At 59.4% G+C, this 16,575-nt stretch overlaps 1 protein-coding gene across 6 annotated transcripts in view; it reads right to left on the reverse strand.

The window, feature by feature from the left end:
• Nucleotides 1–1,712: 1,712 nt before the first annotated feature.
• Nucleotides 1,713–16,575, reverse strand: part of TEX264 (testis expressed 264, ER-phagy receptor) — a 30,346-nt gene continuing 15,483 nt past the window's right edge. For all 6 annotated transcript variants that reach the window (XM_043885375.1, XM_043885374.1, XM_043885376.1 and 3 more), the window contains 2 exons: nt 5,696–5,864; nt 1,713–2,303 (listed from right to left, as the gene is read on the reverse strand). In XM_043885375.1, coding sequence (XP_043741310.1) covers nt 2,011–2,303; nt 5,696–5,864 — 462 coding nt within the window. In that variant the 3' untranslated portion in view covers nt 1,713–2,010. The remainder of the gene's footprint in view (nt 2,304–5,695; nt 5,865–16,575) is intronic.

Below are 16,575 nucleotides of genomic sequence, written 5' to 3' on the forward strand. Positions count from 1 at the left end.
GCAGGAGCTGGAGCCCACACAGAGGGAGGACAGCTCTGAGATGTTCTTGAGTCTTGTTCCCTCCTGCAGCAGAGTGAGAAAGGATGCCCCTGAGTAGGGGCTGGGGGGTAATCAGCATCGCCAGACTATACTGAAGGATTTGGGAAGGGGTAGGTGCTGCACCGAGATGTAGCCCCAGAGCCACTCTGCACACACACTAACTACTACCATGTGCAAGCAGCATGGGGTCTCTCTACACGTGTTCCCCAGGCGCTGCCCTTTCCTCCACGGGTGTCGGGAGAGGCAAGGCCAGATCGGATGCAGGCCTGTGAGCACACACCACACCCAGGTGCCTCTGGTACACACAGCTACAAGTGGGCTCGGGGGATTCTCACCGAGAAAGGACGGGCTTTTTCCCTGGACACAGAAGCCCAATGCCCCACTGTTCTGGAAAGCACACAGCTGTGCAACAGACCAACACATCAAACCCAAACAAACACAAACTCCATCGCTAATGGGAGGCAAGGTGGCAGCAGGATAAGGGTGCAGAGCTGTCAGACAAGGCCTCGGAGATAGACACGCTGTCTTCACTTCCCGCTGCTCTCACCCTCTCCGGCTGTCTCAGCGCAGCTGCTCCCTGGGGTCGGTCAGCGATGGAGTCCCTGGAGCAGAGGGGTTGACAGCAGCGGGTTGCAGAGGTGAGAGGACGGCACAGCAACCCCAGCCCACCCACCAAGGCAGCCACACCAAAGACATCGGGCCTTAAACATAGCACAAGCCCGGGTGGCCCAGTGCGTAGCCTGCAGCCAGTGAGCCGCACGGCCCTGCTGCAGCACATGGACATGCAGTTACACACCCAGCTATGCACATGCGTGCACACACCCAGCCTTACATGAAGAGTTGTACATGTGCACATGGCTGCACACACAGCGTTACACGCAAACACACAACTGTACACACAGACACAGCTCACATGTGGATGCACAGCTGTACACAGGGACATGTCCACACATAGGGCTAGTCATGGACACAGCTGCAGAGACCTACTACAGCTTTATACATGGACAGAGAAACACACAGCTTTCCACTTGGACACACCCCCATACACATACACACATAGCTGTATACAGACAAGCCGCCAGAGTGATGGTTGCAGACAGCCAGGTTCTCTCCCCTGTAATACAACTACAGTCGGACGCTGAGCACAGCCGCATGTGCAGTCACACCGCCATCCACACAAAGACAGCCGCGCCCAGGACCACCGTCACCTGACCCATCCGTGGTTACACATAAAACACCAAAAGCATGTGTGTGTGCCTGCACACAGGCAGTGGCAGGCACAACAGGGATGTCCTCACAGGCTGGGCAGATACCAGGGTCAGCACCTGAGCTACGGACACAGAGGCGCCCCTCTGTGGCAGGCAAAGGCGGGTGGCGAGCTCCCCACCCTTGAGCCCCAGAGGGCACCCGAGGTTCAGCTTTCACACCCCTTGTCCCGCCTGGCCTGCTCTCCTGAAGCCTGGGGGAGCCCCTGGGGCTGCTGCAATGGAGGAGCAGCTGTCAAGGAGAGCTACCCAGAGCAGGGCTAAAGGGCCTCCAATTCCCCTACCCCAGCCCAGCCCAGGTACCAGGGTACCTTCCTCTTCTCAGGCCGGGGGTGCTCTGCCCACTCCGGGCCTATCTGCACAGGACTCCCTAAGGGGGAACAGACAAACCTACAGCACAAATCCAGGTGAAACCAAGAAAATCATTTGTTTTTATTCTGGGTCCTGGAAGCTCAACGTGAATCTGAAAAAGATGTAACAGGGGTGGCAGCCCCAGGGGCTGGGTGCAGATAACAGTCCTGGGTCCTCTGGCTCTGGGGGCCGAGAGGACAGTGAGGAGAAGGCTTGGCCGGAGGACCGGGGCAGAAGAAGTCAGGGCTGCACAAGAGCCCTGGCCCCGGCCGGAGACCGGGAGGTGGAGGAAGAGGAGGACTGCAGAGACGCTCAGTTCCTTGGCAGCGGTGCCATAGGGAGGTGCAGGCCGCGGTTACTCCTCGCCCTTCTCTGGGGTACTGGGCTCCCGGGGCCACTTGGGAGCCCCCAGGGGCTCAGTCTCAGGGCTGAGCCTTGGCTCCCCCAGGGCTCCCTCGCCCTCCAGGTCAAGCTCCTCGAAAGATGAGCCGCTGGCACCCGACTCGCTGTAGCTGTGCTCGCTGCGGGTGTCGCCATCGTCCCAGCCGCGGCTGCTCACCCCGGGGGACAGTGTGGCCGCTGAAGTTTCCCGGCTGCCAGGACCCAGCTCCAGGCTTACAGAACTCGTGTCGCTCATCGTGTCAGCACCTGGAGCGGGAAGAGGGGGGCTCAGGTTAGCTGGGACCCCCCCCTCCAGGGAGAGGACTGAGGCTCTCCGACCAGCAACAGCTACTCAGCCTGCACAGGATGCTCATGAATAATAAAGCTGCCCCAGGCTCCGGAGGCTCGTTTCTGCTGCCCTCTGCCCTCTGCCCTGCCTGGTGGTCCACTGACAGGGCAGAGTGAGGGAACAGGGGCCGGGTGGGGTAGTGGGGGAGGGGGAGGAGGTCAGCCTGCTGTACACTCCTCTCCCTGCCCTGAATTAGCCTCAGTTCCTTGAACTCCCACAAAGCCTGCTGCCCCCTGGGCCCCCAACAACCCATTAAAGACCCTTCAGCCCTGACCTGAGGAGCTGAGGGTAGAACAAAGACTCCAGTAGAGTCCCCTCCTCCACTTCCCATTTCAGGCTTAGAGAGGGGTTTGTCCAAGGCCAGAACGCTGCCCAGAAGGCCTGAGCACAGGGGAAGGGACGAGGAGGCCTGCTCTCCTGTGCCCCTCCCCACACGCAGGGCTCCCCGAGTGGCAGCCATGTCCCTGCTTCTGGCCCACACTGAGCCCCAAAACTTGAGGAGAATGCCAGGGCAGGAGTGGGATGGAGAAGTCCTGAGAAATTCTCAACAACCAATTGTAGGGGAGGACGGTGTGGGGATGAAGCATTTTAAGGATTTTCTTCCTCTATGCCTGGGTCACCCCAGAGGAGCCCTTACCCATCCCCAACTCCTAGTGGCTCCTGAGCCCCAAAGCAGCAGGAGGGGACCATGGGAGCACTCTGCTACCTGCTGGGGAGCCCCGAGATCCACCCTAGCCTGCTCCGCCCATCCCCAATATATTCTCCAGGCTAGGTTCATCTGCCCTCTTCTGGAGCAGCCTCTCAATTCATCTCCTCAGATCAGAGGCACCAACAATGGCTGGGGGCGGCAAGGAGAGGCAGAGAGCTCAGGCCCCCTGTGTGTAGGAATCCAGACCGACAGAAGGTGGACATGCCTCCCTTCCAGTGGGAAAGGGAGGGGGCAGCAGTCAAACATCACAGAAGGTGAGGGGTGGGCCAGCTTCCCCAGATCCTGTCTCCATGGTGATGGAGCCCCAAGCCCGGTGCAGCTGCGGACTGCTTGGCATTTGGACTTGGCCTGGAACTTTCACTGAGCCTCAGCTGGGGATCAGGGTGGGTATGTGTAGGGGGTCTGCTTCCTAACCCTCCTCGGCCCCCAGATGACCCTGGGCCCTACTGCAGGGGTGAGGTGAGCCCTGCAACGGCCAGGTTGCTAGCCCAGGGCCCTCGTCCTGCTGGGGCCTCAGTCCTGGTTCCTAGGGTGGAGGCATTCAAGAGTGAGCCCGGACAGCTCCCTGAGTTGTGGGTGGTTGTCTCTGGCCCTGGGGCAGGATGGCAGTCCCTCTATCTCTCCTTAAATGATGACTGGTGCCCCAGAGGCTGCAGGCCTGAGCGGAGCAAAAGAGGGGGATGATTTCTCCCTGGCCCAATTAAGTTCAACCTGCCCACATAGCCAACGGCTCTCTAGGGACCCAGGTGTGGGGACCTGCCTGCTTGCCAGCTGCCTGCCTCCTCCCTCTCCCAGCCCCTCCGCTAGGGGTGATCAGAGGAGGAGCCCAGGGCTGCCCCTTCAGGCCAGCCTGCCAGGGGAGAACAGCCCCCAGGCACGTGTGGACACCCTAACTAAGGAGTGCAAGGCAGGGAAGGGGCAGCCCTCCAGCTCCTCAGGGTCTGTGCAGGAGCAAGTCTGAGTCCTGGGCCTGTGTCTCCGGGCAGGACAGGTCAGACCAGGCAGGGCAGCACCCAGGCCCCCCAGGCTGCTGAGGCAGAGAATGAAGCTGCCACCACACCTCAGCCCCTCTCTCCTCCACTGCCCACAGCCAGTGCAAGGAGATCAAATATTCATCGCCTCCCTGGAGCTAAATAATACATCAATGTAATAACAGGCAGAAGGCAGTTAATCACCCCTTTCACCTCTGAGCCCGAGCGGGGGCCACAGCAGGGAGGCGGAAAGGGACAGGCCAAGTCTTGGGCAGCCAGGCGCCCACCGCACACCGCAGAGCAAGTGGCATGCCCCTGGAAGGCGGACACCCAGAGTCCGCCCCAGGTGCAGGGCAGACCCTGTCAGAGGCGGGCAGACCCTCTGTTCCCCAACTCCAGGGAATGGGCAGGCAGGCTGGTAGGGAGGACAGGCCGAGAAGCCGGGGGCGTGGGAGCGAGGCTGCAGCCAGCTGGAGCGAGTGCCAAGAAGTACTTTAACACCCCTGGCAGGCAGTGTTTGGAAGGGGAGCTGGGTGGGTGGGCCAAGGAGGCGGGTGCAGGCAGCAGAGGGAGGTTGAAGGAAGGTCAGGGTGCTCCCCTTCCTGCCCTGGGGACTGCCAGGGTCTGCTGACCTTGTGCCACGTCCTGGGTCCACAGTAGGGGCGCTGAAGAGTGTCTGCCAGGCGCTACCAGGCGGGTGGGAGCAGTGCCCCACGGAGGTAATTAAGTGGCAGATGAAGTTAACTGTGTTGGACATGGCCCCTAGGGAGTGAAGACTGCCTCCCGATACCCGCCCCTCGCTCCCGCCAACACATGTCTCTCAGGGTGACCTTGGCTGTTGAAGACTGGATGGACAGAGGGAGCCTCCTAAAGCAGGAGGTGAAGAAGGCAGTCACACTCCTCCTGGTCTTATGCCACTCCCACAGGTCATGGACTGCCAGATTCCCACAAGGCTCCTCCAGCATGGCCGAGGCTGAGACCCTCTAGACCACTTGGGATGTTACCAGCAGGTCCCCTGGCCTCCTGGGGACAGCCCAGGGGTAGGCTGAGAGCACGTAAGCAACTTGGTAGCCTGGACCTGGGGTAGGAAGGCTGGCTCTGATGGAAGGGGCAGGGTACTTACCTCCTGTCTCCCCTCTGCATGCTCTCTGGCTCCTCTTTGAAAGGGAGAGAGCAGCTGGCTCTGGTCGAGGCCCAGACCAGAGGGACACCGTGTTCCCCTCCTTACCTTCCAGATCCAGTGTCAATCTCACTTCTAATGAGCCCGACCCAAGCAATGCCCTTCCTGAGTAGCCTCAGCAATTACCCCCACCCCGCCATGAGCATCCAGCTGTCTGTGACCTGAGCTTCCAAGGGTAGCTCTGCTGCATCTGAAGGTGAAGGGAATCCTGGGCAGGATCTCCATCTGCACTGCCAGGGTAATGTGTGTGAAGCCACGCCTACATGGATCTCTGTGTCTAGGGACAGGCAACCCTGCGCGTGGGGAGGTGGGTCCCTTCTTCCACCTCTGTCAAGCCTAGGTCTGGACACCGACAGTGCCACACGGCCGGGGCGGAGGCCCCTTCACCAGGCCCACACGGCCGGGAGGGGGGCTCCAGGTGAGACCCCGCCCTCACCCCCGACCCTGTACCTGTGCCATCCACCGGGGCGTCGCTGGCCTCTGCAGGCCCCCGGCTCTTCCGCTCTGTCTCCTTCACCTCAGGCACATAGAAGTCTCCCTGCCGTGCCAGGGGGCACATGAAATAGATCTGGTCTTGCTGGTAGATCTCCAGCCGCGGGTGGGCACACAACTTCCGCTCCTTGTTGGAGAGCACAAAAGGCAGAATGAGCCTTCCAGGGCCTCTGACCCATGCGTCCCCAAGTGGCCCCAGAAACTCTTCACTGTTTACTCCCTCCCAGGGGGCTGGCTCCTCCCGCCCCAATCTCCCCCAAGTTCCAAATCTCTGCTGAGGGAGGCACCCACACAGCATCCTGTGGACAGGGGGCCACACCCCAGGGGGCAGTACTCTAACGACCTGGGAGTCCTAGACAGGTGCTGGAAGGACCCAGGAGCCTGGCACTGCTAATCCTGGTACCAAAGGCTGTTCCAGAAAGCACTGTCTCACAGAGCCTTGAAGCTGAGCACCCCAGACTTCCCTAGGACGGGGCCTCAAAATCTGTGGCCCCAGGCACCTAAGCCAAGGTCTTACCTGTCAGACTTGCCATCCCTGGACCTGACCTCCTCTCTGCCCTGGTTAAGGCTGTCTTACCCGCCAATGTTAGAGGAGGCCAGGGCCTGACTCTCAGGTCTCTAGTCCTTGCCCTTGCAGGCATGTTACTGACAAAGCCTGGATAGGGGTTCCAGGCCAGCTAAACCCCTCTCCTACTCCCATCTCCCTGCATCTTTAGGTCTATCCCAACCTCTGAGACTATCAGATATGGCTGGTTCCCACCCCTTCTCAGACCTGGGTCCAGAATTTCAGTGGAGGTGGCAGACCCTAGGCTGGAGGGACAGACAGGACAAGCGGATCTAATACTGGACACTCCACGACACCACATTGGGCTGAAATACTAGCTTATAGGCCCTAAGTGGAGACAGGCAGTCCACTCCCTTCTGTCTGGACACGGAACCCAGGGCTCCGCAGCCCCCGGCGCATGTGGAAGTGGCGTGGACACATGAGAGAGATGCCCTGACACAGGCAGACAAACCAGAACAGGGGTCAGTGCACCCTGCTCCTCAGCCGCCCCCCTCCCTGCAACAGAGCTCAATTACCCACTGAGATGACGGCCAGGCCCCTGCCCTGTCACTGCTCACCCGCCAACCTTCACAACACGGCTATTTATAGCACCCGCCCGGCTCTCACCATGAGCTCTGAAATGAGCCTTCCACTTAGCGGTAATGAGAGACTTACTGCCTGGTGGGGAGAAGCCTCTCCAGGACTCCACTTGTCAGCCTGCCTGGCCAAGCTGAGGCTTGAGGAACCCCCTTCAATTGAAGCAAGTGGAAACAGGTAAAAATGAGCCCCCGGGAGAGAGAAGGAAGGTAGATTTATCCAGCCAGGGCCCTCAGCAGCTGGCTGGAGGCCATGTGGGGGTGGATGTCCTAGCCCAGGGTCTAGCTGGAGCTCAGCCTGTGACTCCACGGAAGACCCGGACAAGGCCTTTCATCCCAAGTCTCTGTGCGCTCCAACAGAGTAGGCTACCCTGGCCCTGATGCGTCCGAGAGCAGTGAAAGTCAGTCATTATTTTTAACAGTTTGGGTCTGATCTTTTTGCTAACCTGAGTGTTCTTTGGGTCATCTCACAAGTCCACGGCCCCAGCTCTTCCCATCTCCAAACACACGAGTGGCTATCTCTGCTTTTCTACCCACCCACACAGCCGCCCCAGCCCTGGTCTTCAGGAGGAGGGTGAAAAAGAACACAGCATCAGGAATAAGGAGCTACCAGGCTCTGGGGCCCCTCTAATGCCAGTACTTGGGGGCGAGCATGTGCCAAACCTGAACCCCTCAGTGTACTGGGTCACATCACCAAGGCCAGGGTCAGGGAGGCTCCCTGGAGAAGGTCCAGGTCATGCCTTGGGAGCTAAAGGAAAAAAAGGGCCCCCCAAACCCAGTCAGGGCATGGCCTTCACCAACATGCCATGCTCTGGGCATTCAAAGGGTCCAAAAGGAAGCTGCCAAGTGGCCATCAGAGCAGCAGACTACCTGGAGGCCCAAGTCTCAAGGGCTGGAGACAGCTGGCTTTGGGGGATGCTTGCAGGAACTGAGGCTGTGGGCACCCAGAAATTCTAGGGACAGCCCTCACAAACACTCAAGCCACCTGCAGAGCTTTCCTTCTGGAAGTGACAGGGATGATGAGAGGGATCAGTGCCCCTTCCGCCCTCTCCTTGAGACTAGGCATCAGGGGGGGTAGCACCAAGCAGCCACCCTTGCCACCTGCTCTGCCAGCCCCCTCATTGGCAGGCGGGAGGCAGCTCTGTGGCTGTTCTGCGCATCTGCCTCCTCCGGAGAGCCCGGCTCTGAAGTCGCCTGGCTGTGGACAGCCCTGTTGCCATGGAAACTGCATCCTCCATCCTTGCCGTCGCCTTCATCTCAAAGCCATCCGGGAGAACAGAGGAACAGGGGAGACAGAGGAGGGAGAGAAAACTGGCCTGGGGCTAGCCGGCCCTTCCTTCCCTGCCCAGTGTTCCCTCCTCACAGCATCCCACACAGAGTGCCAGCTGCCCAAGCCTGTCCCCAGGCCCCTGGAGGGGCAGCCTCATACCACACCCAGCCCATTCCTACTCCTGCCACCTGGGGGTGGGGGGACCCTGGCCCTCCCTGCTGGAGAGAGGCATGGAGCTAATTAAAATCTCACTGACAGCTCAGCCTTAAATCATTTTAACACATGCCGGATCCTGTCAAAATTCAGGATCAGAGCAGAGAAGGGGCAGGAAGAAGGCAAAGGCACAAACTTCCAGCCCAGGCCCAGAAGCAGGTGGAGGGCTTCTAACTGCCCAGTGGCCTCTCCCTGAGACCCCTTTCCAAGCTCTGCCCACTGACCAACAATGAGTCCGGGATGGAGGGTGCGGGCAGGACAGGCCATATGCCCTGTCCCTAAGTGATCAGGCAGAGAGAACAAGCCCTTTCCCGCCCAGACAGGGACAGTTTCTGAGGGACGAGAGGAGAGCCAGGGGCCAGCTCTCAGGTCCTTGCTGCACCAGCAGCATGGTGATGACCTGGTGAACACTGGAAAATCATCAGAGGAAGGCAAGGCCAGCTGCCTCTCCGTCAGCCGGCCCCACCAGGGAGCCCTTGGAGAGCTGACTGCCAAGGACACGAGGCCAATGCCACCCTGGGTTGGTGCTGCTAGAGGGAGGGGCTTGGATGGGCCTGGAGTCTTCCCAGCCCTGGGCACACCCCCTCCCACAGCCCAGATAGTCAGAGGCTTGAGAAAGCCTCGCCAGGACAGGGGAACCTGCTCTGGCCCCTGAAGCCACTGGTTATGTGATGAGGCCACTACCCAGGGCAACTCGCTCCCACACAGACTCAAGGGGATCATAAAGCCTTGCTCCCAGGTGGGAGAGACTGAGGTGTCTACAATTCTCCTCACCTAACAGGAAGAAGTCAACTATTCATGCCAAGGTGCCACCAGGAATGGCTAGAGACTGGATTTAGCATTCCAGTCCCTCAGACACATCTCCGAGGCCTCCCTCCCACCCGGGCCTTCCACAAACAACCGGAGGGGGACTTGGGACAGCACCCATAACGCAGAGATTTCCAGGAGACCTCGGGCATCAGCACTCCCCACTCCTTGCCTGCACCAACATCACACCCCCAGGGAATGCCGGTTGACAAGGGAAGGAGCAGCGTGCAAAGGTTACTGTGGGGCCACTGTCTCAGCCACCTTGGGAACACTCCACAGACTCCCTCCTCACCTCAGGCTGAGCCCACAACCTGGGTGGGTGCAGCTCAGGGATCCTGCAAAAGAACGAGACCCGCATGCCAGGCCAAGGCTTCCCCCCAGGACCCACACCACCTCCCTGAAGGCTCTTACTGAGGGGAGGGGAGGAGGGAGGAAAGAGAGGACTGGGATCACCCTCATTTGTGTTCCCATCTCAGACCATCAACCTGTGCCCTGGCCTGGGCTAGGGGTGGGGAGGGATGCAGAAAAGGTCAGGCCAGGAGCTGGGGAGACAGGATGGGTCCCAAACCTGGATGCCAGAGCCTGGGTCTGCTCAGAGCTAAGCAGCCTCAGATCCCCTAAAGGACAGAGCCACGGGTCATACATCCGCTAGAGGAGCCCTAGGCCCAGAAAGGAGGGAGGGCTGCTCTGTCCACCTCCACCCCATCACAGCCCTCCACCTCCCGTCTCACGGGGGTGAGGGGCCCCGGGTCTTCCTGTTCACTCTGAGCGGCCCAGTCCGACCTGTCTGTCCACGCCGGTCTGGACAGCTGGGCAGCCACACAGCCAGCAAACAGCTGTTGTATCCCACCCGAGGTGGTGGCATCTCTTCACTGGGTGAAGTCAGGCGTGCTCATTTTTAATTACACAGACACTGACGTGCACCCGCCTGCACACAGCAGTCCCTGCAAGTGGGGGCTCAGACCCTGGAGGCCCCTTAGGCAGCCGGTCTGTGCAAAGTGATGGGGGAGGCGCAGCAGGGGCTGCGGCTGGAATGTGGCACATTGTTATTATTCTGCCCGGGAACTTCTGTCAACTTCCCTCTCCCTGGATCCTTCTCATCCCCAGTGGGCCTTCCAACCACCTCTGGCCCAGAACCTAAACCTGTCTAGGGCAGGAGGTGACAGCAGGAGACACTTTGGGGACCCTGCAGTGCTGACAGGGGAGCCATCAGAAGGGCTGGTGAGTCCCCTCCCTCCTTGGAGCAGGAGGGCTCAAAGCTCTGCAAATGACAGGCAAAGGAGAAAAGGAATGAAATGGGGCTGCCGGGAGGAACAGGTCAGAGCAGGCACCAAGCGGCAGAAAGAGCTCCAAGTGGGAGCCCAGAGCCTTGGTCTGGCTACTGACAAATGGGTGGGTTCTCCCTCGGTCTCAGTCTTTATTGTTTAGTTTTTGTGACCCCATGGACTGAAGGCCACCAGGCTCCTCTGTCCATGGGATTTTCCAGGCAAGAATACTGGAGTGGGTTGCCATTTCCTTCTCCAGGGGATCTTCCCGACCCAAGGATCAAACCCTTGTCTCCTGAATTGCAGGTGGATTCTTTATTGCTGAGCCACCAAAGATGCCTGGGTCTCAATCTGCCCAACTGTAAAATAAGAGAGACTAGAATAGATGATCTCAAAATAAGTGAGGAACTGGAAAAGATGAGTAAAAACCCTATTACTTAAAGATAGGACAATTGTGTACCTGAAAAACTGAAGAAGAATCAATGGAGAAACTACTACAAATATTAAGTTCATAAAATTAACAAAAGCACAGCTCGTTTGTCTATGCACTCGCCAGCTAGTTAGAAGATAAAACAGAGGCAAGAGATGAAGGTCCTCTTGGGGTCGGGTCTCACCGAGGGCTGAAAGGGCCGCCCCACCCCCAATGACAGGGGAAGGCATAGGAGCCCAGGCCTGGAGGGGTGGGAGTCTGGGGAAGACTGCAGACAGGGGAAGGTGTGAGGGAGAGCGGGGCGCTGTGCCTGGCACCCCAGCCTGCTGTGCCTGCTGCCGCCGCTGCCTGAAAACTTTTCATTTTCACCTCAGAGCCGGCAGCTTGCCATGCAATTTACACCTCTGCTCATATCCCTGCACACCCAGGCCCTGGCTTCCTGGGCAGCCCAGGAGGGGGGCCTCAGCAGCAGTGGAGACTAGGGTGGCTGGGGCATGGAGAAGCCGGGGAGGGTGGTTCCCTCTAGGCAGGCATGGGGGCACAGGGGGGCACAGGCCCTTAGACACCTAATACCTGGGTCGACTGGGAAGGCCTTGACCCCCAGCCATGCTCAGCCTTTCCCCAGGGTCCACATGGCCAATACTGAATCCCAGCTCAGCCCTGCTCTGGCCTTCTGGGCCCTTGTGGAACAGGAGCAGACGGCTGAGGAGTTGTGGGGGTGAGGACCCCCACGGGCAGCTTGGGGGTTCAGACCTGGGGTCCTACCACTCTCCTTTCCAAATCTAGAATGGGAGCCACAGCCTCCTAGATGACACTGTTGCCGTGGCAGGCTCCACAGCCAACCCCTCTCCGAGATCCCGCCGCTGTTTGCAGCATCTGTGCAGTCAAGGACTTTGAGCCCGTTCGGCTTATGAGCCAATGAAAATGTTGCTGATTGATTATCTACCAGCGGGAAGGCTGCTTGGTGCAGATGGAGCCATGAAGTCAGGCACCTGGGAGCCAAGAGCAATCAGCAAGTGCCAGAGGGAAGGACAGGTGGGCCACTGGGGACAGAGAAGTGGGGAAGAAAGGGAGAAGTTAGGGGAGGAGGAGAAGGCCCTGAATTTCTCATCTCCGACTGGTACCTCCATTCACCACTCAGGGAAGACCTTCTTTCTGGAGCCTTAGGTTTCCTGTCTGCATATCCAAACAGGCAGTCTCCCCTAGTCTGAGGGCTCCACTAAAAGGCAGAACTGTACTGCTGTGGAGGGACCTCCCTCCTTGGAATCTCTCCTCCTTCTTTGTTCCTGGAATCCCAAGTTCTCTGGAGAAGAGTAGAAGAATTCTTCCCTGGGAAAAGCCCATCTGCCTGGGGAAGACTGCTCTCCTGGGATTGGTGACGGCCCAAGCCTACAGCACCATCCAGACAAGCCTCAGCCCCCAGGGTCCTGCAGGGCTGCCAAGCTACCATATCCAAGCTGGTATTTCGAGAGCAGTGGCTCCCACGCCCGCCCCAGCAAAGGCTGGCATTGTGCTTTCATTCCTGGGGTAGGGCAGTGGGGAGGGGTGAAGCCAGAGAGGCTGAGGAACAGGGCCCGGGCAGAGGGGAGAGCCTCAGCCTCCTGCATGGGCTTCCCTACATCTCAGCATCCAGGGGCAATAGGGAAGCCAAGCCCCGGTGTGTGTGTGTGGGTGGGGGTGGGGGTCTCCTCCTGGCTTAGGGGAACCTGGGAATGGAGTCCCTGCTACTCTCTGCTAAACTGTGGGTACTGAGAGTCCGACTGCAGCCTCTGACTCTTCCTCTCCTTCTCCCAGTGCTCAAGTCTTGTTCCAAAGCCAGCCCAGAAGCTGTCACTCATCTGCTCACATACCATTCGTGGCTCCCTAAACCCTGCAGGATGCAGCCTTATCTCTTGGGCCCAAATTCTTGCTCCTCCCCTGCACCCCAGCCACAGTGGATACACAAGCCATGCCCCGTCACTGCCTCTGCCCGATCTGCCCTCCTACCTAGAGAATGCTACCCATCCTTCAAGGCTCAGCCCAAATTCCATCCTCTACTCCCAATGCTGCTTTGCCTTTCCCAGTGAATCCACCTCTCCCCTCCCCACCCCGCGCCACGGCTAAGCCTCGTGGCTGGGAGAGACGGTGGGAGGAGAGCGTTCGGGGGCTTATCCCTCAGCCCCTGTCCTGGTGGTTCTGAGCGGGGGCAGGCCAATGAGCAGGTGGCAGCAGCACTGGCAGGTGAGCTGGCCCCGGGGCCCCGGTTAGGGAAGCCTGGGAATGGAGACATCTCCACCTCACTGAGGGTGAGGACATGCGGCCCCAAGGGGCACGGCAGCAGCTGCTTCCTGTGCCCAGAACAGCTGCCAAGGTCTCCCTTAATGAGTCCCTGCTGGGCAAATGGGCAGCCAGGCTCGTTCCACCCCTGCTTCTGGCTCCCCCAGCAGGCTCCTAAATTGACAGCCTCAGCGCCTTACTCTGCCCATTAGGGCTGGAGACAGAGGGTTGAGTGGGTGTGAGGCCACCGGGCTGCTATCCCAGGCCCACTCTGGGTACCACTCCCAGCACAACCCAAGTCTGTGACGACTCCTCAGCCTCTTGGGCCCAGCCCCAATCATGGACAGGGCAGAGTGACAAGAGACATGCAGCCATCAGCGACTCTCTGTCCAGGGGAGACTCGGCCACTGCTTCCAGCCCTGACCTTGAGTAACCTCCACTTCCCTGTCCTCAGTGTCCTTGCTGGTAAAACAATGGGGACGCTGGCTTTGACTAGGATCCTATGCCTGCTTCCCAGCTGGTTCCCCCATGGTCCACACAACGCCACACAAAGGAGGGCTCAGTGAATAAGTGTGGAGTAAGTGACTGAGCTGAGATACCAGCAGGGCTTTTCCTACTGAAAGTAAGGCTCGGAAACCCTCCCACATTAGCTCAGCAAAGGTGATGGGCAGGGAAAGAGAGGACCCCAAATGTCATATCCTACGGGGGCTTCCTCACTTGGATTCCCACCGCCAGTATTACCCTGCATCCTATTGGTATTCTGGCCTCAGCAGGGACTCAAACCACCCCCATCACTGACTCCCTCAAAGTCACCTGGGCAGGTCGAGGGAAAACACACACAGGAGATCTGGAGCCACTGGATGGGACCAAGATTCTGACCACGCTGCTGGAAGCTGCCTCCGTGCCCACAGCCCAGCAGGCTGACCACCTCTGCAGGCACCCCACGGAGGCCCCCACTTCTCAGCTTTCAGCTGGCCTTCCCTGGACACTGCCAGCCTCTCACCCACCACTTGGGAGTTTAAGCACAGCCCTTCCGGGGAGATCGCCACCTTGACCCTCCCCAGGGCGTCCTCCAGGTCCAGCTTCCAGCTCCCTCCAAAGTCCTCTTCCGGGAACCCTTCTGGCCCCACCTGCACAAGGGGTGAGCCCTGGCGCCTCCTAGCTCCACCCACACAGCAACTGCAGCGGCATCCTCAGGATCTAGGACGGGCGTGTGGTCAGCCAGGGACGGAGGGTGCAGCTGCCCAACGATGCAGATGGAGGTTTTCAAACCAGGCAAGTCTCAAACATCCTCCTCTGAACAAAAGCTCAGGAGGTCATCTGATGTGTCAAACCCAGAGGCAGAGCTACCCCGGCTGAAGCAGGTGAAGGTCTGAGTGCAGCCCCTACCCCTGGCTGCCAGCCATGGGGGCACCAGAGCACAGCACCAAGGCTCCTGACCCCAGAACAGCTCGAGAACTGAGGTCTGGGGTCCCTGCTCACAGCTGTCCCTGGCAGGATAACCCTGTCCACCTGGCCATCCCAGGACTCTACCACCAAGGTTCCCCCACTGGGGGAACTACCCTGCTCTGCCTGTCACCCTTCTCCAATTCGATGCAGAGAGATCCACTATCTGACCTCCAGGGCCTACCTGCCATTTCCCAGCCAAGCAGCCTCCACAGACAATGCTCTGTGTCTCCCTAAATTCAAGAGATGTCCAGACTTCAAAAGGACCCTCTCTTGAAAACTCGGGGAAAGCAGAGACCTGGGGAAGGGGGTTTGTGGAAAAGATCATACATCCTGTTGCAAGGAAGTCAGGCACAGGGGCCTCTGCTGGGCAGTCTGACATTCCCAATGATCTCCTCTCCAGACACAGACAGACAGGAGCCAAGTCTCAGTGACCTCACACACCATCCCACACAGGGACCCTGGGCCTCCGGCTCTGCTCTGGTCTGTTTCGTGTGCCCCAAGCATTTCCTGGACACTCATTAAGACTGGTCCCACCTAGAGGTGAATTTTGAGACCTTTGTCTGTTGCTCTGGGCTGACATCCTGGGCCCACCTCTTCTGTAGCCTTAGAATTTCAAGGGAGCTCAGTTCCCTCCTTCAGCTGACCGAGAACCCCACTCCTAGGCTCAGGGCAGGGTCTCCTCCTGCCCTGGAGGCTTACTAATTCTCTGGACTGCAGAGGACTGGCCTGACAAAGCTGGGGCGTGTTCCCCCAAGGGACCCCTCACACACATGCTGTCCCAGAGTGCCTAGCCTGGAGCCCAGTGGTTCACGTGGAGGAAGGCAGTCTAGCCCTACAGCCTGCCAGACTGCCAAGATAGGAAAGCCTGGCCGGAGAGCCAGGGGCCGCCCCACAGACCACAGGGCTGGGACCCAGCCGTCCTTCCAGAGCCCCCACAGAGGCCTGACAAGTGCTTCTCTCGGGGTTCCTCACAGAGACCCCTAGGACCTTGCTGTTCCACGGGACCAATCCTGTCCCCAGCTCAGACACCTCTCCGGCTGCCAGGACGGCAGCTGCTCTCCACGCCCCATCTGAGACTCTGAGATCACACACCTTCAGCCCTCGCCCCAGCCTCTGGGGAAGCAGGTGAGCCTGCCTCCTCTGGCTGCTGCTTCCCTCACCCCTCCCGAAATAGAAAGCCGACCGGCTGCTGTCACTGTGTTTGAAGCAACTTCGCAGCAGACCCAGCCTCCTCCAGAGAGAAGCCAGCGAGGTGGGGAAAGAAGACATGTGCACATGTATGTAATGTGTATGCACACAGAGACACACACACAGTTAAAGGCAGCTGGCTGTCAGGGTTGGGAAAGTTGGAAGTGCCCAGAGTCTTTTCAGCATCCTCTCTTCTCTGGTCCCTGGGGGTCAGGGGGACGAGGAGAGGTGTGAGGGTGAGCCTTACATTCTCTGCAGTCACCCAGGCTGAGAGTCACAGGGCCAACCCCTGGCCACTGCAGGCGGAGACCAGCAAAGAGAACCTGCCCCTTCCTCGTCTTTCACCTGGCTTTGTTCCCCAGGATGAAAGATCAGGCTGAACCCGGGGGCAGAGGTGACCCCCACCCCCAGAAACCAGCAGAGCAGCTGGGCTGCGCCTCCACCGTGGGGCAGCCCCGCGTCTCGCTCTCCCCGAGCGGGTGGCCCAGCCCACACAGCAGGCCTCACAGACATCCCTGAGGAGCCCCTTGCACTGCCCTGCACCTGTGGCTTCGGCATCCCAGGCAGGAGAGAGGATGGCACCCCCCCCTGCTGCAGGCTCAGCCCCAGGAAAATCGAGCCCGGAGCTCTGCTGACAGGCTCCTAGGGAGGAGGTGGTAGGAGGAAGGGCTTTCATCAAAGAGGTGACGTCAAAACCAGGCAACTTGTGAAGCTGTCAGGGGCCGGGAAATTTGGACAAAGGTGTCTAAAAATAAACCCCCGAAGCCAAGAAAAGGCGTTGGTGGCTGAGTGGCTCGCCACCGCACCACAGGCCACACGT

This window comes from Cervus elaphus, chromosome 24, assembly GCF_910594005.1.
Source record: "Cervus elaphus chromosome 24, mCerEla1.1, whole genome shotgun sequence".
Taxonomy (NCBI): domain Eukaryota; kingdom Metazoa; phylum Chordata; class Mammalia; order Artiodactyla; family Cervidae; genus Cervus; species Cervus elaphus.